This window comes from Cyprinodon tularosa, unplaced genomic scaffold (genome assembly GCF_016077235.1).
Source record: "Cyprinodon tularosa strain WSP-4 unplaced genomic scaffold, ASM1607723v1 ctg727, whole genome shotgun sequence".
In the NCBI taxonomy this organism is placed as follows: Eukaryota; Metazoa; Chordata; class Actinopteri; order Cyprinodontiformes; family Cyprinodontidae; genus Cyprinodon; species Cyprinodon tularosa.
Window position 1 is genome coordinate 242,011 of NW_024039482.1, and position 27,682 is coordinate 269,692.

Sequence of the window (27,682 nt, forward strand, 5' to 3'; positions counted from 1 at the left end):
CCACCAACAGGAGGGGAAAACCCTGGAGAGGCTCCCGGGCCTGAGGCAGCTGCTGCTGGGGATTCCCAGTGACAGCGCAGCGCCGGTATGTGGGGGTCTGAGCGGCTCCCACAGAAAAATAATCTTTGAAGGCAGGATGGTAATCTGGATGAACTGACTGCACAGACCATGTTTTCAGGAGGACTTTCTCACTTCAACATAGATTCTAACTACTTTCTACCCGCTGATCACAGCTAATATAGCCGCCATTGTTCCAGGCAGAGAAAGGATAGAGTAGCTCCGCCCACCGCGCCTCAGACCCACTTTACCACCGTGCAGCTAGGGTCAGCTGCACATCAGAACTAAACTTGTATGAGCTTCAAAAATGAAGCAATGAAGCAGTGTTTGCTGCTTCTGCAGCATGTGTTCTGAACGTAGCATCAGACTGATTGTTGGTTCAAGCCCTTTTCTCTAGCTCCGGCTTTCAGTATCGCTTCCCCCACGTGGTGATCAGAGGACCCGGTGGCGCCTGGGTACAGATGCCTCCTGACTTTAAAAGTGGTATTTAAGTATTAACCATTGAATCATGCTGCTGGTTCCCATCTACACTTCCAACTGTTCTTTGCAACATCATCACAAGGCAAACTCCCTTATCATATAATTACGATGATGATTACGTCATCATCGTCAGCATAGAAGGAGAAATCATCTGCTGATTAATTAGATTCATCCCAGATTAGTTCAGACAGTTACTGATAATAACAGATTTAGTTGATTTTCTAAAGTTCTGATAAACTGGTTTCCATCAGATGTTAACCTCATTAGAGCAGAGGAGGCCACATTTTAAAATAAAAGGAGGAAGTGGAGCAGCGCCACGAGGAAGTGGTACTTTGGGCCTCTGACCTGCTCTGGTAACCTGCTTAATGTCAGAGCCTGTGGCCTATGGAGCTAAATCCGTCTCAATTTTCACAAATACACTTATGTGATTCATACATGCACAGGACAAGCTCAACACACACACACACACACACACACACACACACACACACACACTCAGCATGATTCATGCAAACTTAAAATATCCACACACACACACACTGCATTGATACATTGCTAGAGCTTTCCGTAAAAGCTAGAGCTATGAACACAGAGAACATTATTTAATTGTTTTCCAACAGTGGGCTGTCGGTTTGTTTGATGTCTGGTCTGTTTGAAACAGATGTTATTATGATTTAATATGTCGTGTTTATTAGCATCAGTTAAAAACAGCCACAGTTTGAGAATCACGCCTCAAAAACATTCTAATCCTGATTCCATATCGGGTCTTTCCCCATCCAATATGGCGGACACCTTAACGTGTCTTTCTGTAGCCTAGCTGAACTAAACTCAGCCTGCCAGCGTTCTCTGACTTTTAAAAGAACCACGTGTTGTTTTTAACTTTTAACAAATGTCGGTGTGTTTAATAAAGAGTTAATAGAATAACAATGTTGTAAAGACACGTAAATATATTAAAAATAAAAAAATATATCTGTTACTTTTTAAGCAGGCAGTCTGGAGGGCTCCTAACACTCGCTGTTGGTTGTTTTAATCAGGCGCTCCAGGGGTGTTCCTCAGGGGTCTTCAACGTCACGCTCTTCCGCACGTGTTTTTCAACCATGGCGGACCTTCAGATGAAGCTCCTCCGCAAGAAAATCACGAAAAGAAGCGAAAAGAACAAAGAAAGAAAAGTTAAAAGGAGGCAAACCGATGAGGAGGAGTCCGGTGAGTGACCCGGAACCGGCTTCAGAACCGAACCGGTACCGAAACAATAACATGACATGTTTAGATAAGCGGATGTTCGGAAAAAGAGACGCGTTAAACTGACTGGATCTGTTGGTTCTGGAACCTTCTGCCCGCTGATGGGCGCAGAACCAACCAGAACCGGAACCAGAACCGGAACCAACCAGAACCTGATGGAGGAGCTGGACTGATGAGGTTCTGAAGAACCTCTGGATGTCTGCAGGTTTACCTCCATGGAAGCTGATCTGATGCTTCATCATTTCTAACCGAAGCTTTTCTCTGTGAGGAACTATGGATCCATTTAAACTTCAGTTAATTAAAAAATAAAACCGATTATTTTAACACAGGGCCGGATTTAGGAAATGTGGGGCCCTGGACAAAGACAGCAGGGGCCCCTCTGGATGGAGGGCATTTAACAGAAGGATTTTATCTAAAACATTATTAATGAGGAAAATAAGGAATAGTTGTTTTAACCATACATGGAAGTTTAATGGGCCCCCAGGAACTTGGTATTGCCTAGTATTAAATATCTAGTATTAAATATTAGGATACTAGTATTGAGTAATGGGAAATCCCCCCCCCCCCCCCCCCCCTCCCCCAAAAAAAAAAAAATATTTTATTTAGGTTTTAACATCAGATCTGTTTCTGCAGACTCCTTAAATTATTTCTGATTGGATAAAAAAAGATAAAGTGGTGATAAATGAAACATTGGACTAAATTTAAAACAAAAACAAACCTTTATTGAAAAATTTAAACAAATATTAGCAGCAGATGTTGAACGCAGCACGTCTCACCTGATCTACAGGTTTGTCTGAATGGGATTATTTGATCTATCAGATTAAATGGGATTATAAAGCTAATCTGCTGGCAGATGTTTGGGTCCAGCTTTCTAAGCAGAGGCTTCCTGGCTGCAGCCAATCAGAGGCAGCTCCTCTGTTCTCACCTGGGTTCTGACTACAGGTGCAGGATTGGATCAGTGGGTGATGGTCGGACTTCTGCAGAGGTTGATGAAGATTCGAAGGTTGATAAATGTCTGAATATCTCGCCGTACGATGATCTATCAGCCGGCCGACCAATCGGTGCATCGCTAGTTCTGACATTTAGGAGCCGCTGACGGTGAAACGCCATCATTCATCATGGATCCGCTGATCCGCTATTTGAAACACGTTTAATAATGGAAACCAAATAATAGAATCTTTTTCTAAAATCCTTCAGATAAACATCCTTTCCTCATCTCTCCGTCCTAAACCGTTACCTTAAAGGGAAACAGCGTTTTTTCCCATTGGTCCTTGATTTTCCGTTATTCCATCATGTTCTTCTCTCCCAGATGAGTTTAGTGTCATCTGGAGCCGTTCTGAAGATATTCCGTTAGGTTATATCCAGGAACGTCTTCCTATGGGCAACGACTTGAAGGCACAAACTAAACTGTTCATCATTTATTCTTTATGGTACGCCAGCATTCAGAACATGGAGGCCAATCACTGTCCCCCAGACATCCGCTGTTAGATATTTTATATCTTTTTAAAACAAAGTGGCGCGTGTATGACGTCATCTGCGTGGCGGACTGTAGTAGTGACAGGCAGCCCGGGTCACAGGCGGCTCCGCTCTACCCCTTCTATTCATTCTAGCTCATCTGAATGGTTCATCTGGAGAGCGAGATCATCTGAGGTAGCAGCTCTAGACATCTTCCAGGCGTGAGAGGAAAACTAGCAGCAGTTCAGCGGACAGGAAGAAGGAACGGTAGCCGGCGCGCGCTGATGATGTCATACACGCGCTGCGTTGTCTTTAAAGGAATAGTACACCCAAAACATGATTAGCCTTCATTTTCTACTCACCTCCATGCTGAACAACACTCTGGAGTACTTTTTTGATATCTCAAATGCATCTGGAGATCTGGGAGACTTCTTGCTGTCTGCTGACAATCAAATAATGGAGGTCTATGGCGCCCGAGACAGAAAGGTCCATAAAAGTCCACAAAAACTTGTCAATATTCCTCCATACTGCTCGTCCAATGTAATCCAAGTGTCCTGAGTGGGTAGCATCCAGAATTTACTCGAAACGAAGTCATTTAGAACGTTTTTAGAGCATAAACAGTAGTGTATAGGATTTCCTAATAGCGCCCCCATGCGCGCTCACGATTCTACGGAAGCCGGCAGACCAAACCAGCGCATTCAGCTCGGCAAAGAACTCATGCTCTTCCTCAACACTGAAGTCCTCAGACATTTTTCTTTCGTTGTTTCTTTCTTTGCACAGGTAAACAGCACATTTCTTCTTCTACGCTTGCATTATCGGCAGACCAGACGCTGAATGCGCACTTCCTTCCGGTTTGGTCTGCCGGCTTCCGTAGAATCGTGAGCGCGCATGGGGGCGCTATTAGGAAATCCTATACACTACTGTTTATGCTCTAAAAACATTCTAAATGACTTCGTTTCGAGTAAATTCTGGATGCTACCCACTCAGGACACTTGGAATACATTGGACGAGCAGTATGGAGGAATATTGACACGTTTTTGTGGACTTTTATGGACCTTTCTGTCTCGGGCGCCATGGACCTCCATTATTTGAATGTCAGCAGACAGCAAGAAGCCTCCCAGATCTCCAGATGCATTTGAGATATCAAAAAAGTACTCCAGAGTGTTGTTCAGCATGGGGGTGAGTAGAAAATGAAGGCTAATCATGTTTTGGGTGTACTATTCCTTTAAAAGATATAAAACTATAACCAGGTCAGCTGACTGCGGCGCTGCAGCCTCGTCAGGTCGCCGCTCCTCTAGTTCAGCTCTTTGTCCTCCGTCTGTCTGCTGCAGCGTCCCGCTGCTGAACACCTTTACCTCCGTCCGTCTGGGTCCAGACGCCGCCCTCAGAGGGACGCCATGATGTTGATCACCTCTGGAGACGCTCATGTGGGGAAAAGGCTGATCTGCCATATTTTAAAGAAAAGGCGGCCATTTTAATTCCTACTGACTGAACCATCGACCCGTTGATGACGTCACTATAATAATTATTAATTAAAACCAGAAGCATTTTGTTCAGCTTACAGATAAAGAATATAATCTAATTTGGGATTAGAATAGAAACAATGAATGAGATTAATCGGTTATTGAAATAAACTGTAACTGATTCAGTGATCAATCATTAGCTGGAGTATAGAGGCGGTAAACCTGCCGTTAGCTGACAGAGCGGCTCACTGAGAGCAGGAATTATGGGAAAAATATCTAAACATTTAAGATTTAAGATAAAAAATAAGTTTTCATCTGTCAACCTTCTCTATAATCCAGAACTCAAGTGGAAAAGTTTAAAGTTTCATCTGTTTTAAATTAGTAAAACATCTTCTTTAACTATTTGATTATTAATCAATAAATGTAAAAATAATGAGCAGATGAATCAGTTTGAAATAAAACCGTTATCAGAATCCAGTCCTTTAGGATCCAGAGGTTCCAAACATCTGGACCTCAGAGCTTCTGGGTCTGAAGGAGAATCTGATTTCCTTCTGGTGTTTGGTTGTAGTGCGGTCCAATGGGCTGGAGGAGGAAGGCTGTGAGGAAACGGCTGCTGATGTTAGCAACACAGATGGAAGAACCAGGAAGATCCAGAAGAACCAGGATGAGGAACCAGCAGAGGAGAGCAGCTCAGGAGGAACGGCTCTGAAGAAACAGAAGAAGAAGAAAAAAAGAAAGTTAGCAGAGACAGAAGCAGCAGCAGGTAAAACCAGCACTGGTTCACCTACGGGGAGGGGGGGGGGGTTTAACGGGTCGGTCTAACGGGTCGGTTCTGTTTCAGCTGGGAAGAAAATCAGGACTGATGAAGAGGAGGAGGCAGCAGAGGAAGATGATTCAGTAGAAGCTGCAGATGAAGAGGAGCAGCCTGAGCTTCCCACAGGATTAACAGGTAAACCCACTGTCCCTGAACGCACCGTCAGCCCAGGATCCGGGCCGTGCTGCCTTCAAGTGTTGCCCGTTCATCGTCTCCATGATGAAGCGGGTGTCAGAGGAGGCAAACAGAACCGCTGCTCTACTGTTACCTGGGAGGAAGCTGCTGTGGTTCCTCCATCAGCAGAACCTGCAGCTACACCTGTTCTCTACAGGAAGACCGGCTGGGTCCAGGTCCGCCGGGTCCGGATCCGCCTGGTCCAGGTCCGCCGGGTCTGGACCGGCACAGCTGTTCCAGCCGCTTCAGTAAATCCCGATTTGTTTCCAGGTGCGTTTGAGGACACGTTGTTCGCGTCCCTGGCCGGGCTGGTCAGCGAGAACACCCTGAGGGCAGTGAAGGAGATGGGCTTCGAACACATGACCGAGATCCAGCACAAAACCATCCGCCCCCTGCTGGATGGGAGGTACACTGCACCGGGCAGACGGAACGCATTCCTCCTGGTTAACTGGTTTAGTAGACTGTTAACTGGGATAAGCAGACTAACTTACCCGCTGACTGAGCAGCAGATGTTTGAATTTGAGATGAAAAAGCTTTTTGACCCTCAGTTCGCTCCATCCAGACGACTACAGCGGCGCCATCAGAGCTTCACCTGCTTTAAGCCTTTAGGGCCTTTTTCTTTGCAGTTACTGATCAATAAACCAGATTAAAGAGTTTAATTGTTAAAATAAACCAGATGAATCAGCTTAATGGTTAACTCCGGCACCAGTTGCCCTCACGCTGTGGTCACTCCCACTGATGAACATGTGGGGGCGCCCACTGATGTCAGAAACATCAGTGGGCGTCCTGCCGACTGGCGGCCGGGTCACACGTCTGATCTCTGGTTCTGGATTATCTCTGTTCCAACCGGTCCTGTAGAACCGGACCCTGAAGGAACCAGAGGTGGTTTCCCTCTGGCTGTCGTCATGGTAACGGTCTCTGGTGTCCCTGCAGGGACATCCTGGCGGCGGCTAAAACCGGCAGCGGTAAAACTCTGGCCTTCCTCATCCCGTCCATCGAGCTGATCAACAAACTGAAGTTCATGCCGAGGAATGGTGAGTCATCGTCGTCCCGCCGCCGCCGCCGCTCCCGTCACCTCCTCACCTCTGCCCGCCCTCCCCTCAGGTACCGGCGTGGTCATCCTGTCCCCGACGCGTGAGCTGGCCATGCAGACGTACGGCGTGATGAAGGAGCTGATGGCGCACCACGTCCACACCTTCGGTCTGATCATGGGGGGCAGCAACCGCTCGGCCGAGGCCCAGAGGCTCGCCAACGGCGTCAACGTCCTGGTGGCTACGCCGGGCCGCCTGCTGGACCACCTGCAGGTGAGAGGAGTCGGTTCTGGTCCGGTTCCGCCGTGTTTCAGGCCGCCGCTTCTCCTAACGTATCGGTTCCGTCTCAGAACACGCAGGGCTTCATGTACAAGAACCTGCAGTGTCTGATCATCGACGAGGCGGACCGCATCCTGGAGGTGGGCTTCGAGGAGGAGCTGAAGCAGATCATCAGGCTGCTGCCCAGTACGTCCCCACCTCGCCACTGGTTCCGCCGCGCCGGCGTTCTCTAAGCTTGTTCCTCTGTGCCGCAGAGAAGAGGCAGACGATGCTGTTCTCGGCCACGCAGACGCGCAGGGTGGAGGACCTGGCCCGCATCTCGCTGAAGAAGGAGCCGCTGTATGTGGGCGTGGACGACCACAAGGACAGCGCCACGGTGGACGGCCTGGAGCAGGTAGGCCCCGCGGCGGGACGCGGTTCTGCGTGGTTCTGCTGAGCGCCGCTGACGGCTCGGCCCGCTGTGTTCCAGGGTTACGTGGTTTGTCCGTCAGAGAAACGCTTCCTGCTGCTCTTCACCTTCCTGAAGAAGAACCGCAAGAAGAAGCTGATGGTCTTCTTCTCGTCCTGCATGTCGGTCAAGTTCCACTACGAGCTGCTGAACTACATCGACCTGCCCGTCATGGCCATCCATGTGAGTGCAGCCCGCCACGCCGCCGCGGCGCCGGCCCTCCGCTCCGGTTCTGACCCGTCTGCTTCTCCTCGCAGGGCAAACAGAAGCAGACCAAACGGACCACCACCTTCTTCCAGTTCTGCAACGCCGACTCCGGCATCCTGCTGTGCACGGACGTGGCGGCCCGCGGCCTCGACATTCCCGAGGTGGACTGGATCGTCCAGTACGACCCGCCGGACGACCCGAAGGTCAGAGCCGCCATCAGAACCAAGAACCCAGACCCCGTCGGTTCTGGGAGGTTGACGTTGTCCCGTCTGTCCTCAGGAGTACATCCACCGGGTCGGCAGAACCGCCCGAGGCGTCGACGGCAGAGGCCACGCCCTCCTCATCCTGCGACCCGAAGAGCTGGGCTTCCTGCGCTTCCTGAAGCAGGCCAAGGTGACGCCTCGGTCCGACTCGGCCCGCTGGGCCCGCTCTGCTGCCGGTTCTGCTGGGCCCGCTCTGCTGCCGGGTCCGCCCGCTTCACCTCTCCTTCTGTCTGCTTTAGGTCCCGCTGAGCGAGTTCGAGTTCTCCTGGAGTAAGATCTCCGACATCCAGTCCCAGGTGAGTCCAGAACCGGTTCTGGTCCCCCAGAGGTTCTGCTGGGCTCGGTTTGGGTCCAGTTTTTATTTTGGTGTCTCAGATGGACGCTCCGTCCTCCTTCCAGCGCCCCCCGGTGTCCGTCTGGATCAGCTCCGTTCTTTCTCATAGATCTGAAGTAGATCCGTTCCTTCATGCATCTAGATCATAGATCTGCAGCTTTAAACGGTCCCAGATGTTCGGTTCTGAAGGTTCCTGCAGCTCCTTTGGTTCCGCCCCTGAACTCTTTAGAAAACGTTGTTTAAAGGCCGTTTATTGAAGGTTTATTGTCATTTTAACGTCAGTTTTTTTACTGGTAAATCTCCATGAATGTAATCTGATTACTTCCTCAGCTGGAGAAACTGATCGAGAAGAATTACTACCTCCACAAGTCGGCGCAGGAGGCCTACAAGTCGTACGTGAGGGCGTACGACTCCCACTCTCTGAAGCAGATCTACAGCATCAACACCCTGAACCTCCCCATGGTGGCGCTGTCCTTCGGCTTCAAGGTCCCCCCCTACGTGGACCTGAGTATCCTTTATGCTGCAGATGCTCCAGAGCCGATGGACCCGGGTCCACGCTGGTCTTTAACCTCCATTTAAACGAAGACGGGCGGCGTCCAGACGGCAGGAAGGCAGATCTAGACCAGTTAGATTCAGGAAAAACGGCTTCAAACCAACGACTAGCAGAGAAACATCACATTCCAACGTCTTAAAGGCATTAAATTATCTTTAAAATTGAGGATTTAAATTTGATTGCATGCCACTGGTGATGGGGATGCCATACAGATTCATGTCAAAAATACCGAACTATCCCTTTAATTGGCTTTACATTTCATTAAATTGATTATTGTGGCATCTAAAATGCTTTAATTAAAAAAGGGTTTATATAAACAATTTCGGCAGATATATCAGATATAACTAGAAAAAAGCTAGAGAAATGGAAATTTCAACAAAAGTGGCCGACTGGGGTTCAAGGAGACAGAAGCAGACATAGAAAAAGAAACATAGATACAAAAGGCAACTGAGAAAAAGCAGAGAGAGCAGAAGGTTAGAGATTGAACTAACAGATTCTGCAGAGTGGGAGAATAGAGATAGAATGATGAAAAAGGGGTCCCTATGTCCTCCAGCAGTCTAAGCCTATAGCAGCAGAACTATAGAGATAGCTCAGGATAACCTGAGCCACTCTAACTAGAAGCTTTATCAAAAAGGAAAGTTTTAAGCCTAGCCTTAAAAGTAGACAGGGTGTCTGCCTCACGGACTAAAACTGGTAGTTGGTTCCACAGGAGAGGAGAGGATGGTTTATTAATCTGTAATATCCCTTCCATCCACTAAAGGGTGCTGTTCTTCTTGAATTGGTTACTTAGTCTGCTGGAGCAGAACCATGAATGGATCCAGAGTTGGGTCTGGATTAATGGATCCAGATCAAACTTTCTGTGGTTCTGTTGGTGAATAAAGTCCTTTAGTCCTAATTGGGTCCATTTAGCGGCGCTGATGGAGGAGCAGCTAAAGGGGATGATAGAAACGTGGAGGACAATACGCTAACGATTGGATAAAAGAAGACATGCTAGCAGTTAGCGTGGTGGATTAATCAGGTCATGATCTTCATAGAGCAGAGTTCTAACGTTCCTCTGAGAAGAACCAGAAGCTGCTAACAGTTAGCTCCCAGTTAGCATCAGCTTCATAAGGTAAACAGTCTGACAGAATGTTAGAGCGACATAGCCCATCTGTTAATCATAGATCTATGTTCATTGGTAAATCATTTCTATATTCTGACCTAATTGGTTCCTTATTAGTTTAATTAAAAGTCTAAAAATGTCTGGAAACATTTTTCCTGTTGGAACCATCAGGAAGCAGAGACGTGTTTTCATCTCTGAGCTTTAAAACCAGAACCAAGTTATCAGCAGGTTGAAGTTACTCAGATCTTCTCTGGTTTCCACCTCCGTCCTGGAGATGGACGCCAGCAGAAACCGGTCCTCTGACCATCAGCTGCAGACTCCGCCCCCGTAGGGAACCTTCTCCTTAACCCCGCCTCCAGATGTTCACAGCAGCAAAGGAGTGAAGCTGCAGAAACGAGGCGGCGGTGGCTTCGGATACCAGAAGAACAAGAACGTGAAGAAATCCAGAATCTTCAAGCATGTCAGCAAAGGGCCGAGTGACAGGAGGCAGTTCTCCCGCTGACCTCCTCTTCCTCCTCCTCCTCCTCTTCCTCCTCCTGTAAATGTCCCCCCATCGCCCCCCTGATGTAATAAACCACATAAAGATGGCAGCAGGCGTTTGTTTCTGGACTTATTGGACCTCAGAGGCAGTTTGCTGCAGCGTCTCCTGGTTCTGCAGGACGTTTTCCCCTCAGACCATCTAAAGAAGCTCCTTCCAACTGGTTAGACTGGAAGGAAGCTGGAAATGGAAACAGTTTTTTATCGGAAGATATTTGATTAAATACTGAAGAAAAACATCCAGGTTGTTTCAGTCATTTCATTCATTCATAGATTCATTTATTCATTCGTTCATTTATTCATTCGTTCATCCTTCTGTGCTTTAAGCTTCTAACTGGTTTGATTTCTTTATTTTTTCTCACATCAATGTTTAAATTCAGCTTATTTTAAGTCGTCTCTACAGAAGATTAAAGGTTATTTCTGAATAAAGAGGTCTGGGCTGGATGGTACCGGCTGGTTCTGGAGGGTCGGACGGTCTGCAGATGATCAGGACGGTTTCAGGTTGGAGGTGGACCAGAACCGGGTTCCTGTAGGCCAGGTACCGAGCACTGAGAACCAAACCGTCAGAACGCTGGAGGTTCTGCCAGGTAGGAGGCGAAGGAGGTCCAGTTAGCTTCAGAAACATGATCAAGGATGAGACTTTAGAACCTGGGTGAAGCTTGAAGATCCATGAAAGAACGAGGAGGAACCATCAGGGTCAGAACCCAGCGGGGACTTTAGTCCTAGAACTAGTTAGACTGTAGAGAACCAGTTACCCCCAGGTTCCACCCACTCCATCAGCGCTCCGCTCGCACACGGAGAGCTTCTCTGTGGTGTAAATCGGTGAGAGCTGTTCCACATCCTCCGCACCGTGAAACATGGAGCAGAGTTAGTTATTGCTCTGCTCCGGCCGGGTCAAGATCCGCTTTTCCAATCACCAAACAGGAGAAACAGAGAAGATCCAGTTTGTTAAATTAAAATATAGCAACAACAGATCGGTAATAACTTGGAGCATAATTCTTAAATATTCCATAAAACAAACACTGTTTATTAAAAAGATTGGATGCAAACTATTGGTTCTTCAACAGATCAGGAAGCAGATTTCTTCAAAATATTGATTTCATACCAAGAGGCTTAAAAGTTTAATCAAATCCAGTCCAAAACTTCTTATCCAGGAATGGATGCAGAGACGCTGAGTTTGGAAGCAGAGAACAAAGTTCATAAAAAGGCAGCTCTGATGATCCCATTTATCACTGGAACAAAATCTACAACAAACAGAAAATATTTGGGCAGAAACTGAACATCTGGATGCTGGTGGGATTATTTTAATCTAAGCGTTTATTACAGGATCTTTTGCTTCTATGAATCTAATATGGCGCGCGCTCTCCTGGAGCTCCGAGGACGAGTCGGAGTTTCATCTGCTGCCGTTCTCCTTGGTCTGTTGGGAAAGTAGGCAGAAGTTCACAACTGGATCTCCCCTAACATGTAGACCTGATTCTGGTTCCAGGGGGTCCGAAAGGTTCAAGAAGTGCAAAACTAATAGATGTCCAGCAGAGGGCGCTGTCTCAGGGGGAAACTTTAAGCTCTCTCTGTTCTTAGATGTTTTAAACTGTAATCGGATCCAGATCAGGTCCAAGTCTGAAGCAACTGAACCAGCCTGTCCCCTCAGATGAACCCTGATCCTGGACCAGGACCTGAAGCTGCTGTAAACCGCTCTGAGACCAGTTCACCCTGGACTGGACTGGGTGGTTCTGATGGACCTGCAGCCTGAACCCTCCCTGCTGGTTCACACGGGTCCGTTTCAACAAGCAGGTGTTCTGAAAACCCGTTTCTGTTGCCATAGTAACATTCAGTAAACTTCCTCTGCTCTCCTTACAGCATTGTTTCCCTGATTGGTCACATTGTTGTTGTAGTTTTCTACATACAATAAAAAAAATAATTCACAAGGATCTTATTAAAGAATGATTGGCTTTAATTCACAGAATTAAATATTTATAGAGAGATGATTCTACAACTCAGTGACAGGATAGGAGATTAGCTCTTTTTGGTGTCTTTATTATGTACTAGTAATTTTCGGCTGACGAATAACCTGCATAAGATCACAAAAAATAAAAAACCACTGATTTTAAAATTTATTTTTAAAATAGAAATTTTGGGACAATATGGTCTGATAAAGAGAATATTTATATACATGTTTAAGCCAGAATGATTTGACTTTTAAATATGATTTCAGGAAACTTTCCCTTTAAGAAAATCATCTGATTAAATTCCAGCCTCTTTGATCTGCACGGCAGGAACCAGAAGGAACGTCTTTTCTTCACGCAGTCCTTCTTCTCAGCCGCCTTTCTTTGGTCCACCATCATTTTAGTTCCTGCTGCTGATCTGAAAGGTAGAGAAGATGTTCAAAGACCCGGTTCTCTGTGATTAGAGGCCAGAGAAGCCCTGAACTCGGTCCAGCTGGTGTTCTGCCGTAGAACATGCCGGCGTTCTGCCGTAGATCATCCCGGCGTTCTGCCGTAGAACATGTTGGCGTTCTGCCATAGAACATGCCGGCGTTCTGCCGTAGAACATCCCGACTGGTGTTCTGCCGTAGAACATGCCGGCGTTCTGCCATAGAACATGCCGGCGTTCTGCCGTAGAACATCCCGACTGGTGTTCTACCGTAGAACATGCCGGTTTTCTGCCGTAGAACATGCCAGCGTTCTGCCGTAGAACATGCCGGCATTCTGCCATAGAACATGCCGGCGTTCTGCCGTAGAACATCCCGACTGGTGTTCTACCGTAGAACATGCCGGTTTTCTGCCGTAGAACATGCCAGCGTTCTGCCGTAGAACATGCCGGCGTTCTGCCGTAGAACATGCCGGCGTTCTGCCGTAGAACATCCCGACTAGTGTTCTGCCGTAGAACATGCTGGCGTTCTGCCGTAGAACATGCCGGCGTTCTGCCGTAGAACATGCCGGAGTTCTGCCGTAGCACATGTTGGTGTTCTGCCATAGAACATGCCGGCGTTCTGCCGTAGAACATGTTGGCGTTCTGCCGTAGAACATGCCGGAGTTCTGCCGTAGCACATGTTGGTGTTCTGCCATAGAACATGCCGGCGTTCTGCCGTAGAACATGTTGGCGTTCTGCCGTAGAACATGTTGGTGTTCTGCCATAGAACAGGAAACAGATCAAAGCATCCCTACAGAAACATGCAGAACTAAAGAGGGCGAAGGTCAAGTTAGGGTGGATCAGTGCAGCTTTGAAAACACTGGATCAGAACGTTCTGTAGCAGAACCGGACTGGTTTTGGAAAACTACAGTGAGAAACGTCTGGATTCTGTTAGTAAAGCTTTCAAACAATGTTCTCATGCAGCATCGGGTCGGTTAGGGTCAGAACCTCTGACCACATGCAGCATATCTACGGTCGGACCTTAGGGGTCCACTCTGATGGGGACCGGGGTGGGAGGGACCCAGCGGCGGGGTCCGTTCCTCTTCCCTGGACCTGTTTTCAGCCAATAGGAGAGAGTATCCAACATGGACCCCAGTGAGACTCCTGCTCTGGTTCCTGTGGAAATGTCAAACATGGCAGCTGCCTACCAGTACTGGTACTGCTGGTCTCTGTGGTCTCCCAGTTCATGGCCTTCTGGACGGCCTTCTTCCAGCGAGCGAAGCGGAACTCGCTCTCTAGGACAAAAAGAGAAGCAGATGGATTCTCTCATTGATCATCCCAGAAACGGCCACTAGATGGCAGCAAGCAGCTAACTGCTCCAAAGAGCTGCATGTTTGGGTAAAATGCTTTGGTTAGGCTGAGCTGGAAGGAGTCATGGTTCTAGTGACGGTTCTCTACCGTTCCTGCTTTCTTACCTTCTATGTTGATCTGAGGTTCGAACTTCTCCGATGTGACTTTTGGAAGATGAGCTGGACTCAGATTCCAGACGTCCACCCCCTGAGCGGCTCCGGCTGCCATGGCTGCTCCCAGAGCGGTGGTCTCTGACATGGCGGGCCGCACTGAAACAGGAACCACACCAGGATCAGACCTGAACCAGATCAAAAACCGGACTCACGTTCTAACCAGGTTCTATTGGATCTGAAGCAGCGGATGGGTCAAAGGTCACAGATAATGGTGTTCATCTCTATACTCATTCAGTAGAACCGTCCTGTCCTGTATTTCTGGAACCATTATTTAATCTGCACTGCTGCTATTGAACTTCTGGTTAGACCTAAACTGCATTTCATTGCCTTGTACCTGTACCTGTGTAAGGACAATATAGTTGAATCTAATCTAATCTAATAACAAAAAAGTATCCAGATTTTGTTTTTTAACAGCTTCAGATGGAGCAGTGTGGTTTCTGTCCCGGCCAGGGAACCGAGGAGCAGCTCTACACTCTGCAGGGGGCCTCAGGGTCCCTACTGTACGGAGTCAGGGTCCTTTACTAGGGGCCTTCCGGGGGTCTCTGTATAAAGGGAGCAGGTGTCTGGTCTTATTGCCCCCCCTTACCGACAGGAATGCCGAGGATGTCAGCCTGCAGCTGCATCAGTAACCTGTTGGCCGTCATGCCTCCATCCACGCCCAGCACCGACAGGGGGATGCAGCTATCTTGGTTCATCGCATCGAGGATCTGCAAACATCACAGGAATCGTCATCAGATCAGTTTCGCCTGCAGAGATAAAGACCGTTTACCGATGCCCACCTCTCTGGTCTGGAAGCAGACGGCCTCCAGCGCAGCGAAGGCCAGGTGATTCCTGTTGGTGAACTGTGTGAGGCCGCAGATGATGCTGAGGAAAACAGGAAGTTCATTCAGTTAGGACACATCATTGTGACTGTTGCATAGCAGCGAATAGGGGAGCTGTGTTGGGGAGTCTCACCCTCTGGCACTGGGCTCCCAGTACGGCGCATAAAGGCCGGAGAAAGCTGGAACGAAGTAGCAGCCGTAGGACGTTCCTGCCTTAGCTGCTAACTGCTCTGAAACAGCAGGACCATGTTTGAACACCAATATCTCCATCACTGGGTTTCCGTTCCAGGACTGGGCTTCATGGAAGGGGTGAGGTTAGGGGGGGAGGACTTACCGATCTCTGAGGAGGACTGCACGATGCCCATGTTGTCCTTCAGCCAGCGAACCACTGCCCCTGCTATGGCGACGGATCCCTGCAGAGGAAGATCAGACCCTGATTAGTGCTGGCCCTGAAGACGAACGTCACTGCCTTTCAGTTGGTACCAGAACTATCTGGGTCGGGTCGATTCTACGGTTTATTGGTTTCCCATTACGGTTGAAACCATTTTAAAAGAGTCATAGAATGCAGAGTTTCCATTGTCATAGTTGAATAACGATAGTTCAGTGGGTGAAATGGACGTAAAGAGGAGTTCAACCCCATCAACTCCTCCTTTCTCTGCAAATCTCACTATTCTAACCTTCCACCATAAAACGGGTGAATCCAAACGAAGCTCCGAGTTGAAGTAAACTCAGGATGTTGCCTTATTTGGTTCTGGACTTTTGTCACGCCCGACATTAACATCCAGACCAGCTCACTGGTTCACGGCCCAGGAACATGAATAGAGGAAGATGGAAGACAGCAGTTCAGCTGTTCAGCCTACAGTTGGGTTTACTGCTACAAGAATTACAAAGCAGGAAGTTTCTCTATTGAAGATGAGCCACGGGAGGAAATGCAGCGTTCCAGGCTGACCGGAGGAATGGGAACATTTTCACTGTCTTCCCAAGGATTTGAAGACTCGACAGGCATGGATTATTTTTGTCTGTCAGAAGATCCCTGCAACGTTTGATGCTCAGCTGTTCATTTGCTCGAGGCATTTTACCAAAGACAGCTTTCAAAATGTTGGACAGTTCAAAGCAGAGTTTGCTAAACTTCTTTTACTGAAACGAGGGGCTGTTCCCAGCGTAAGGCCATCACAACCACAGGCTGGAAGGATGGTTCTGTCACTAAGCTGTTGATAGCAATGGGGGGGATTAAGTGTGGACTGGTGGGCTGCTGCCTGGACCAGCAGAGAACCATGAGCCGTCTGCCCTCAGCCGGAGGAGGGGGACTGGGGGCAGCACGGCGCCGAAGTGTCCAGGCTACTGACACCGTGTTGGGTTCCGTCCCCTGCTGGCTCCCGGACCAGTCCAGGTTCTGCTGCACTGTAGTCGACCAAAATCCCAGATGATTTTGAAATTCCCCCCGGACATTTATTTACGTCTGAAAAGTAGGACATGTCTGGGAAAAAGAGAACGTCTGGTTCCCCTACCATCAACAATCTGATGTTTCAGTGAGTGAGTGCTTGTTGCTATGATGCGTCTTTGCTCAGCAGCTTGGCTCGTTTTAACCAACCAATCAGAGCACAGCTCATCTAAATATTCATGATCAAACCATAAAAGGAAGGAAATCGTCATCTATAGACCGTCTCTCCATATAAAGGCTACTGCTCAGGCTGTAGACGTTCGTTGGGTTTATAGGTCACCGTTCCACCAACAGGCCGCTACGTTTATAGCCCTGCGCTTTGTCTAAAGGCCGCTGCTGTGGCTATAGGCTGTCGCTGCGTCTTTAGGCACTACTTGGTCTATAAACCAGGGCTTTGGACACACTGCTCGGCGTTCAGCCATCCAGATAGAACGTTCTGCTGTTCTTCTGTCTCTGGTGATAATGTTCAGACCAAATGAGTAGAAAACAGACCTCTAGTGCATAACAGGCAGCTTTGTCCTTCCCCAGTTTGTAGGCCACCGTGGTGAGCAGGCCGTGGTCGGATATCACTGGCTGACAGGATCACAGCGGGAGACAGAAAACGGGTTAAAATCCCAGGAAAGATGTCTACCCTCTGCCTCTGAAGATCTTTGAACACCTTACCTTTGTTCCTGTGTTCAAGAGCAGGAAGCATCCAGTCCCGTACCTTTACACAAGAACTGATTAACAGCAAATATAAAGAAAGGTCTGCTTACAAACATGGCGGTTTGGAGTCACGGCTCACGTGTTTTTGGCCTGTCCCTCCTGGAAGCACATCTGACCAACCAGAGCGGCCGACTGGTCTCCCAGACACTGGCGGAGAAAGGACACCGTCACTTACTTCCTGCTTTCTACAGCATGCAGGAAATGTCAGATTGGAAGAAGCGTTCGACCATTTGACCGAACTCCTGACGAGTCTACGTGATGATGAAGATCCCTTACCCCAGAGATCGGAACTCCTGCGAGCGAGCCGGATTTCTGTAGAAACAGGAAACGGTTCAGTTCTGCGCAGCTTCAGGTTTAAATATCAAGCTAAAGTCTTCAGTCATCTTTCCACATATCCAAACACTGTTTGGACTTCGGTGGCTTTTCTCCCTCATGTTCAGTCTGGTTCTCCTCGCTGATTAATATTTAGTCTTTTAGAGATAAAAGCAAATCCTGGCTTATTGAATAACTAGTAAACATTAGATCCTTAAGCTGCTGCAATCATCACTAAACCAGGTTGGTTTTCTGTAAAGCCAAACCTGCAGCACGTTGCATGTTTAGATTATATCTTTAAAAAACAAGTGAGCTTTATTACAGGGTTAAAGTGAAATGATAAATCTGTTATTGGGTCAGTTTTCCAGAGAATATCGATAACACCAGATAAAGTTGTTCTGTGGAAATAATCTGTTACCAAAACTTTATGGTTGATTTTTTTTTTAAACAGGCCCAGTTCTGAAGAAACCCATAAAAATGTTCTGAACCAAATCAATCCTGCAGGCCGCTGACCTCTGGACTCCAGCGGAAAGATAAGATACGCTGCAAAACAACAGATCATCTCAGTGGTTCTGAGCAAAGTCCTCCTAAACATCCGGGTTTGTGGAGGCAGGAAGCCGGTTCCGTTTCCGAGGCGATCTGAGCCAAAATAAAAGGATTTAAAACTGTCAATAAAACCTGACTAGAAGCACGGCTGTAAAAATCTGCTTCAGTCGGCTAAAAGCCCAACAGGTAATGAAAGGTCGTCATGGCAACCCAGACTCTGAAAAGAAGTTTACTTTCATTGTGAAGAATTTCCTGCAGGTCTTCCTCTGCTATGATGTCATCATTTAATTCGGCCAGGTTCTGCTCAGGTGGTTTCCCTCCACATAAAACTCATCGTTACAGAGCAGGAAGTTGGACCCTAAAGGCGCCGCCATGACGGCTAACAGAACCGTCTGACAGGACAGAACGCGTCTGTGATGGTTACCTATCCAGATATCAGGAAACCCCCCCCCCACCCCCACAGCAGGTGTGTGTGGATCAGAAAGTATGGGCATCTCTGCTTAGACCGCGCATGAATCCAACCTCTGAATGGTTGAACAGTTGTAGAACCACATGAAACGGGTCAGAACCGTCAGGTCCAGCTTTATTCCAGGTTAACTGTTCAGTGGAAACTTCAGTTTCTGCCTTTAAGGAATCATTTTTAAAGATGTTTTCATTTTACAGATTCTCTATGATTGGTGAAAATGGGAACAGCAAGGCAGGAAGTTCTCACCATGTGGCCATAGATCTCAGAGGAGCTTCTGACTAGGGGCAGGATCTCCATCGGGATGTCAAAGAAACTGGAAGAGAAGAAATCAATCATGGAAGCCACAACGAACCAGCAAACTGAACCTGGAGCTTTAAAAAACTGAAGATCTGAGAACCAGTCAGGCCTGCTGCCTTCAGAGAAGAACCTTCAGTCTGAAGAGGACCTGAAGGTCAGAGTTCACCAGAGACCAGAGCCAGAATGAAGCCAAAGCTGAGGCACCAGTGGTTCCGTGTGTCTTCTGGGAAAATGTCCCACAGCCTGCAATCCTTCTTTGACCTTCAAAGCTCCAAACATTCCTGGGAAACGCTGCTGAGCTTCGCATCGTAGACCAAACTCTAGATATGGAGCTGAAGGACAGACAGCTTCTGGAGAGGAAGCTTTACCTGCAGAGGTCCGGATCCCAGTCCATGGTGTGGATGTTGAAGAGCATGGTCCGGCTGGCGTTGGAAACGTCTGTGATGTGGACGCCTCCGTCTCTGCCTCCGGTCAGACACTGAGAGGGAGAAACGGTGAGAGAAGAGAAGAGGCTGCGGCGTGACGCAGCGTTCCTACGGTTCCTACCCAGATGATCCATGAGTCCACCGTCCCAAACATGGCGCGTTTACTCAGCACCGCCTCACCAATCTCCGCCACGTTGTCCAGCAGCCAGCGCAGCTTGACGGCGCTGAAGTAGGTACTGATGGGAAGTCCGGTTTTATCCTGCGTCCAGGAGAAATAACGGCAGTTTAAGCTGAAGATGTTCTGAGCTTTAAATGTCCAGAGATGTTCTACTGCTGCTCCTCAGCAGCTCCTACCTTCAGGTGGTTCTTGCTCCTGCTTGAAGTTTTTCTGATGAGTTTCTCTACTGTGGACTGAGTCCTCAGGTCCAACCAGACTGCAGGACGGATAAAGAAAAGACCAACATTAGAACATAGAGAGAACATCTCAGCCTGACGGCTCCTACAGGAGGAGGAGGTTCCCCTCACTGTCATTAGCAGGGAGCCTCCATGTTGACCAGAGAGGAGAAGAAGAAGAAGAACAGAGTGAAGGACAGCAGGACATGAAGTTATGCTGAAACCATCCTTCTTCCATTCATCATCCATTCATCATTCATCATCCATCCATCCATCCATCTCCTTGGTGCTGGACTCACCAATGGCGTTGTAGAGCGGTTCTCCCGTCTCTTTGTCCCAAACCAGGGTGGTCTCTCTCTGATTGGTCACTCCCACAGCTGCAGACCAATCACAGAGGAAACATCGATCAAACTTCCAGGGATAAAAACCTGGAGACGGAACATTGTGTCCCACCTTTGATGTTGGACAGGTCCACGTTGAGCTGCCTCAGTTTCTGGCACGTCTTCTCCACGCATTCATGGACAGACTGCAGGATCTCCATGGGGTCTGCCTCCACCCATCTGACCAGAAAAAAATGTTAAGATGTCTGAAAGGTCGGAGACAGGCCAGAGCTTATCGGGAGACGGAGACCAACAAGACCTCCCTCATCCTTGGCCCTATCTCAGAGAATTTATAGAAATAGTCCAAAAATTCATATACAGTAGTGGCATCTGGCGTTTTTTTTTTAAAGGTTACTTTATACTTTTATACTTTAAGTAGTTTTTTGAGCACATTCTTTTTCACTTTTACTTGAGTAAAGAGGTCAAGTTGATACTTTAACTTTTACCAGAGTGTTTTTAAACTGCAGCATCTATACTTCTACTGAAGTAACAAATGTGTGAACTCTTGACACCGGTGCGTTTGGTGATTGCCTTCTTCTTTGCAATCTTCAGTAAATATGTGTCACTTGAACTAACTCCTTCAGGAAGTTTTCCAAGGTACAAGGAGGTAAAGGAAAGTCTAACACTGTGTCCAGGGTTTCTGTTTAACATTGTTCCAAAAGACCTTCAATTAAGCACAGGACCAGTAAATTAGCATATAATCAGCAGAAACCAGCCCCCACCCTCTCCAGCAGGGCACCTGTGCGTCACTTAACCCTGATTTCTGCTTTGGTGTAATAAAAAAACCTGATAAGGTTCTTCCAGCCAAAATCCTGTAGAATTAGTAGTTGTAAAGTTTTTTTTTTTTCCACAGTTGAGACCAAAGATCCTCTGAGATGAAATGTTGGCTTCCCTTTCTCACCGCTGTCTGATATGATCTGTTAATCTCTTATTCACAGTTGGGAAATTGTCGATAAAGCTCACCACAATTCTTTGGAAAATTTACCTGTTTGCTTCCCTCATCCAACTTTTAAGGCAAAACCTTTTCAGAGAGTAACTTTGTATCGTCCATCAGTAATTACTCTCACTTCTCAGAGTTCCTATCTGATATGGCAAGATCTTTATAGTAGGAGGTTACAGCACTCATGCCACTTTCAGGGTGATAGCTTAAAGTCAGACAATGTAGCCCCATTGAAAAGGTGAGTTGCCAAACTCACCCAGAGCCATAGCTCTGTTGAACCATCCATTCCACCTGCTCTTAGCAGGAATGATTTTATGGGATTCTTTAAAAATAGGATTCATCTTATTAAAAATAAGATCATTAGCACTCCTCTATCCATGATTGGTTTGTCTCTGGAGGGGGGGGCAGCATCTGAGGTAGTCATGGAATCTGAACCGGGTTTAGACTGCTTTGATCCAGTTGAACTTTCAGAGTTAGCTAAACTATTGTCTTCATCTAAGCCTTCAACTTGGATGTTAGATCCAGTTCCAACCAGGTTATTTAAGGAGGTATTCCCTTTGATCTCCTCCTCCATTCTAGATGTGATTAATCTATCTCTGTTACAGGGATATGTACCTAAAGCTTTTAAGGTTGCTGTAATTAAACCTCTGCTTAAGAAACCGTCTCTTGACCCAGATGACTTGGTCAATTATAGACCTATATCCAATCTTCCTTTCTGATCTAAAATTCTTGAGAAAGTAGTTGCCAAACAAGTGTGCGATCACTTCCACCATAATGAACTTTTTGAAGAGTTTCAGTCTGGCTTTAGAGCTCATCATAGCACTGAAACAGCTCTGGTGAAAGTCACTAATGATATTCTCATGGCCTCAGATAATGGACTTGTATCTGTGCTCGTCCTGTTGGATCTCAGTGCTGCATTTGATCCAGTTGATCAGAATATTCTTTTAGAAAGACTTGAACAAGCACCTTTATCTTTACACACCTTAAGCTTTATGCACCGTTAGCTTTATACACTTTTAGCTTTATATGCCTTTAGCTTTATAAACCATTAGCTTTATACACTGTTAGCTTTATACACCGTTAGCTTTATATGCCTTTAACTTCATACACCGTTAGCTTTATACATTGTTAGCTTTATACGCCGTTAGCTTTATACGCCGTTAGCTTTATACACTGTTAGCTTTATACGCCATTAGCTTTATGCACCGTTAGCTTTATACACTTTTAGCTTTATATGCCTTTAACTTTATACACCGTTAGCTTTATACACCTTTAGCTTTATAAACCATTAGCTTTATACACCGTTAGCTTTATACACCGTTAGCTTTATACACTGTTAGCTTTATACGCCGTTAGCTTTATACGCCGTTAGCTTTACACACCTTTAGCTTTACACACCTTTAGCTTTACGCACCTTTAGCTTTATTAACCGTTAGCTTTATACGCCGTTAGCTTTATACACCTTTAGCTTTATACACCGTTAGCTTTACACACCGTTAGCTTTATGCACCGTTAGCTTTATACACCTTTAGCTTTATACACCTTTAGCTTTACACACCGTTAGCTTTATACACTGTTAGCTTTATACGCCGTTAGCTTTATACACCGTTATCTTTACACACCTTTAGCTTTATGCACCTTTAGCTTTATAAACCGTTAGCTTTATACACCTTTAGCTTTATACACCTTTAGCTTTACACACCGTTAGCTTTATACACCGTTAGCTTTATACACCATTAGCTTTATACACCTTTAGCTTTATACACCTTTAGCTTTATACACCTTTAGCTTTACACACCGTTAGCTTTATACACCGTTAGCTTTACACACCGTTAGCTTTATACGCCTTTAGCTTTATACACCGTTAGCTTTATACACCTATAGCTTTACGCACTGTTAGCTTTATACACCATTAGCTTTATACACCTTTAGCTTTATACACCTTTAGCTTTACACACCGTTAGCTTTATACACCGTTAGCTTTACACACCGTTAGCTTTATACGCCTTTAGCTTTATACACCGTTAGCTTTATACACCTATAGCTTTACGCACCTTTAGCTTTATACACCGTTAGCTTTAGGCACCTTTAGCTTTACACACTGTTAGCTTTACACACCTTTAGCTTTAAATACCTTTAGCTTTATGCACCTTTAGCTTTACACACCGTTAGTGTTATACACCGTTAGCTTTATACACTGTTAGCTTTATACACCGTTAGCTTTATACACCATTAGCTTTATAAACCAATCTGGGGCATCTCCTAGGTTTTCAAAAAGACTTTCATGATGCTTTTTACTGTTCATTTTAATAGACAAAACTTAAGATGAGGCTAATAAAGTTGGATATTTTCTCTAAACTCAAATCAGTAACAGTGGTGACATTGGTTTCACTGGAGGAAAAAAATCTCTTATCTCTCACCTTTACACTGGAACCAACAGGTTGCATGTAGGCCTGATAATTCTGGAGTTATTTTTGATTTATTACAGTTGGAAGCTGCTTCTGAAACAATTTGAGCTTAACGGGTTCAGAAAGCCTCTGATATGGAAATCCTCCTGCTGAACTCCATCCAGCTTCTCTCCCCGTCGCTCTAAAATATTATTACTCATATTTATTTAAAAGGGAACAGAATGCTCCAGTGGATGAAGTCAAGCCTTCCGGCCTAGAAAGTCCTGTAGGTGTCCCTCAAGGCTCAGTTCTTTGGCTCGTTTCATTTCCTTTATTCAATGCTAAACACCTCAATGAATGTCAGTGTAGATATAAAACAAAAGACACATTTTTGAGTAAAGTGAGGAGCTAGAACAGATTTACTGTCTGTTCCAGATTAAGTCATGTCATTTTTTATGTTTATTAGAGTTTTAGACTTTTTGAGAAACACTTTAGACCTCAGAAGCAAAGTTAAATTTAGTTCCTGCTGACTGGTTTCTGCATCTTTCTGACTGGTTTCTGCATCTTTATAAACCTCCAGATGTGTGATTCATAGAAACTAATGGGATGTAAAGTGTCTCACCCTTCCTTTGGGAAGTGCTGCTTGAGCTCCACTTGGTGGTAACTGATCACCTGAGCTGTTTCTGTGTTGAAAACCTGCAAAAAAGAAAAAAAAAGTCACAGATTATAGAGCAGCAGAACGAAGCTGGACTAAGAGGAGAGGAGGGAGCTGTCCAAGCTTCCATCCATCATGGACGCCACCTTCTACCCTCTGCAGCAGACTGGAGAGGAGCTGAGCTCCTTGAGTCAGAGACTTTTACAGACTGTTTGGAAACAGGAGCGCTACTGCAGGTCATTCATCCTGCTGCAACCAGACTCTACAATGAGACACTAGAACTGCTGCAATAGAGAATAATTACTATTTAATAGCCTGTGCAATACCTATATATATAAATATCCATCTATATAACTCCCCATGTAAACACCCTGTGCAATAACCCTCTATAATGATCCTACTATTTAAAATAAGCTAATGTGGAAGCATTGTATATCCTGTATCCCATCATGCTCCTTATCCTTCATTTGGCTCCTTCTTCTTCTTCTTCTTTGACTATTCGAACTGATGGAACGAGTAAATGTCTCCAATGTGAGATCAATAATCCTTCAGTTGAAGGTCTAACAGGTGAGATTCTTCACCTGTTCCTCCTGTTCTTTTCTATAATCAGTATATTTTTCCTTCATTAGTTTGCAAGCAGAAGATCAGAAACATACAGTAGATGTCAGACGTAAGAAAAGAAAAATCTAAACTTTTGTAATAAAGTCTTTAGGCTGCTCCCTTTGATCGTGGTGCAGCGAATCATCCGCTTCATAGATCTCAGCATCATCTGCGAACATCAGCAGCTGCAGTGACTCCTGCTTGAAACATCTGTCAGACCAAGTCATCGCTCCTCCCCGCTGCTCCTCACCGCTGCTCCTCCCTGCTGCTCCTCCCTCACATTCTCCTGCTCCATCATCTATTTAAGCCTTCCTCATCCTTTCCTGGGGTTAAAGTCATGGATATTTGAAAATAAAAGAAACGATTGTCCTGATGTGGAAACGAAAAGATCTCCATTATCTTCTGTCAGCAGATGGTTTTAAAACCTGCGGTGGGAGGGAAGCAGAGCCACCAGCTTCCAGAACAGGAATAGAATCAGATTTACTAAACTCTATTCTGGTTCAATCATTTTTCCGTTTATTTTTCATTTTAGTAACAAAAAGCGACCAGTCTGGTAAACTGGGAGGTTGTTGGTTTTCCATGAAGACCAGTCTCCAGAGTTTCAAGATCGGCTGGATGAACAAACGATGAAGAACTTTCTCCTGCTGGATTCTTCTAAAGCATCAAGCCTGGTTCAGTTCTGCTCGGTTCCTCCCTCATCTGATGATGATGATGATGATGATGATGATGATGATGATGATGGGAAGTAATTGAGTCACTCTGGTTCTTTTCCTCCACCAGACCGTTGGACCTCAGCAGAGCCGCATTCTGCTGCTCATTTTCCAGCTGACCCGGTTTGCTGCAGTTCTCTAACAATCCGCTTCTGTTCCTCCAGGTTCTGGTTCTACGGTTCTACGGTTCCGCCTCCGTTCCAACAGTCAGCCTCAGAGCTTCACACCAGTTGGTTGTGGGGACCAGGTTCTTCAGGAGGTCTGTCTGCTTTTCCACAAGCTTAGAGCTGAGTTGTTACGTCCTATCCTGTCACCAGGTTCTTGGCCTTTAACCCCAGGATGCCGGGGTTCGGTGGAAGACGGGTTCGGAGCCGAGGACCAACCAGGTGGCCTGAAGTCAGGAGATGAAAAAGAAGGAAGGTTTCCTGAAGCCAAGGAGAAACGTTGGGTTTCCAGGAGGTTTCTGAAGATGTCCTTGATGCTCCTGCTGAGTCTGGACGTCTAGAAGCTCCTTTAGATAAGCAGGACCGGCCCAGTAGAACTTCATAATGTATCAAGACCGGTTCTGTCGCCAAGAGGAACCACAGTGAGACCAAAACCTGTAAAACCAGTCCTGTTTTCTCAGAGCCGTGGATTGGTGAACATCTGATCTGGTTCAACCGAGTCCACAAAGTCTGTGCAGAGTAGAAGTTCTTCAGAACCTTCATCCAGGAAGCCAGAGAGGTTCAGCTCAGCAGGTTCTGAGTCAGTCGGCATCCAGAGGTTCTGTGAACCAAACCGAGTCCTGGAGCCAGAGGCAAGGTTCTATGGACTTTGGTTCTGCATTCAGAAGACCGGGAACTGATCAGCAGGAAGTCCAGGAGACGAGACTGTGGACCTACTGGATCCAACACTGGCAGGACCACTGGACGGACGGACAGATGGAAGGACAGATGGACATGGATGTCTCAGAATAACTGCTGATAGATCATAGAATCAGCTGCCAGTGGTCCCAACCAGTCCAGTACGAGGACCAGAACCTGGACCTGGACAGACTAGACCTGGACCTGGACCTGGACAGACTAGGCCTGGACCTGGACAGACTAGACCTGGACCTGGACCTGGTGGAGGAACCTTTTTCATTCATCTGTAAACTTTTTCTTCAGAGATGTGCTGTAAGTTTTAATCCTTAGCAGATCCCTGTGATGATGATGAAGATGATGAAGATGATGATGATGATGATGATGATGATGATGATGATGATGATGATGATGATGATGATGATGATGATGATGGTTAGTGTTTCTGAGCTGCATTGATTCAGCAGTTAGATCAGCAGAGCTGCTTTCATAGATCGGAATGATTAAAGTTCAGCAGCAGCGAATTAATAAAGAAAATAGAAATGAATAAAGAAAACTTTATTAGAATGAATAAAGAAAACTTTACTAAATATCCTAAAAGTTTTCCTTTAAAAGCAGCAGAGTAAGCGCTTTGGTACTGATCTAGTTAATAATCTCTGGAATCCTCCCTGATCTTCGCCTCTCATTCATTCCATTCTGACTCTTCCTGTGAACCACAGTGATATGAGCGCTTCGGTTCGGTTCGGTTCGGCTCGGTCCACTCACCAGAAACCTGGTGGAGCTGGTTCCCTGGTCTATGGCAGCAACCAGCGGCTCCATTCCTGCAGATCTTCTGCTCCCAGCGGCGCTCCTGGACTGAGAGGAAGACCCGTCCATACCCAGCTGGAGATCAAAGAGCCGCCCCCTGCTGACGTCAGCCAATCAGACCACAGGACGGAGATCAGAGAGCCGCCCCTGCTGACGTTTAGTTCAGTTTATTTCTACAGCGCCAATTAACAACTCAGGTCATCTCAGGTCACTTTCCAGTTCACTAGATCATCCAGTCAGATTGATCAAAGTTTTCTATCTAAGGAAAACCAGCTGATTGCATCGACTCTCCAGCAACCAATCAGATCACAGGACGGAGACACGCCCCCTCCCACCATGGTTCATTCATTAATTGGAAATAATTGACTGAAAACAGTCAGAATGAACTTTAGAGTTTTTGTTTCTATATTTTCAGCCGATAAACTCTCAGATTCTAGAACAGCTTCTAACATCAGACCTGAATGTTGAATAAAACGGAAAAAAACTGAAATATCTTTACTTTTGATCTCTGCTCAACTTTAAGAAATTTAACAAACTTTAGTTTTATACTCTGTGTACAAAATGACTAGAAAACGTTAGTCTAAAGTTTAGACTTACGCTAAAATTCAGCTGTAAATATTTAGTTATTGTTTTCTTTTTTTGGGGGATAA

General features: G+C 46.3%; 2 protein-coding genes across 5 annotated transcripts; one reads left to right on the forward strand and one right to left on the reverse strand.

The window, feature by feature from the left end:
• Window positions 1-1,583: 1,583 nt before the first annotated feature.
• Window positions 1,584-10,677, forward strand: ddx18 (DEAD (Asp-Glu-Ala-Asp) box polypeptide 18). 3 transcript variants are annotated; one of them, XM_038269325.1, is made up of 14 exons: window positions 1,584-1,740; window positions 5,263-5,457; window positions 5,533-5,643; window positions 5,953-6,088; window positions 6,616-6,716; window positions 6,787-6,986; window positions 7,064-7,178; window positions 7,247-7,386; window positions 7,462-7,623; window positions 7,698-7,850; window positions 7,927-8,040; window positions 8,150-8,206; window positions 8,575-8,752; window positions 10,259-10,677. In XM_038269325.1, the coding sequence occupies exons 1-14, from the start codon at window positions 1,635-1,637 to the stop codon at window positions 10,399-10,401; spliced, it is 1,911 nt and encodes a 636-aa protein (XP_038125253.1). In that variant the 5' UTR covers window positions 1,584-1,634; the 3' UTR covers window positions 10,402-10,677. The 3 variants fall into 3 exon arrangements, with proteins under 3 accessions (XP_038125253.1, XP_038125254.1, XP_038125255.1); XM_038269326.1 differs by having other exon boundaries at window positions 5,536-5,643; XM_038269327.1 differs by lacking the exon at window positions 10,259-10,677 and having other exon boundaries at window positions 7,927-8,060; window positions 8,096-8,206; window positions 8,575-8,668.
• A 1,689-nt stretch (window positions 10,678-12,366) lies between these two features.
• LOC119772722 (glycerol kinase-like) lies at window positions 12,367-27,141 on the reverse strand. Of its 2 annotated transcripts, XM_038269273.1 has the most exons (20): window positions 26,991-27,141; window positions 24,044-24,117; window positions 20,168-20,274; window positions 20,014-20,091; window positions 19,676-19,755; window positions 19,443-19,580; window positions 19,265-19,374; window positions 18,846-18,912; window positions 17,552-17,587; window positions 17,355-17,422; window positions 17,234-17,276; window positions 17,063-17,143; window positions 15,464-15,542; window positions 15,263-15,359; window positions 15,088-15,172; window positions 14,895-15,015; window positions 14,261-14,404; window positions 13,994-14,080; window positions 13,827-13,898; window positions 12,367-12,797 (listed from the first exon to the last, which is right to left on the reverse strand). In XM_038269273.1, exons 1-19 carry the CDS (start codon window positions 27,099-27,101, stop codon window positions 13,828-13,830), a joined length of 1,677 nt encoding a protein of 558 aa, XP_038125201.1. In that variant the 5' UTR covers window positions 27,102-27,141; the 3' UTR covers window positions 12,367-12,797; window position 13,827. The 2 variants fall into 2 exon arrangements, with proteins under 2 accessions (XP_038125201.1, XP_038125202.1); XM_038269274.1 differs by lacking the exon at window positions 13,827-13,898.
• Between the last annotated feature and the right edge of the window lie 541 nt (window positions 27,142-27,682).

Excerpts from the sequence above, each read along its gene's own strand:
- LOC119772722 (XM_038269273.1), bottom strand. The coding sequence starts at position 27,101 with ATGGACGGGTCTTCCTCTCAGTCCAGGAGCGCCGCTGGGAGCAGAAGA. Across the intron at positions 18,913-19,264 it reads TGGGATCCGGACCTCTGCAG|TTTCTTTGACATCCCGATGG; the intron begins GTAAAGCTTCCT and ends CTTCTCTTCCAG. Across the intron at positions 17,423-17,551 it reads CAGGAGTTCCGATCTCTGGG|TGTCTGGGAGACCAGTCGGC; the intron begins GTAAGGGATCTT and ends TTTCTCCGCCAG.
- ddx18 (XM_038269325.1), top strand. The coding sequence starts at position 1,635 with ATGGCGGACCTTCAGATGAAGCTCCTCCGCAAGAAAATCACGAAAAGA. Across the intron at positions 1,741-5,262 it reads AACCGATGAGGAGGAGTCCG|TGCGGTCCAATGGGCTGGAG; the intron begins GTGAGTGACCCG and ends GTTTGGTTGTAG. Across the intron at positions 8,207-8,574 it reads TCTCCGACATCCAGTCCCAG|CTGGAGAAACTGATCGAGAA; the intron begins GTGAGTCCAGAA and ends TTACTTCCTCAG.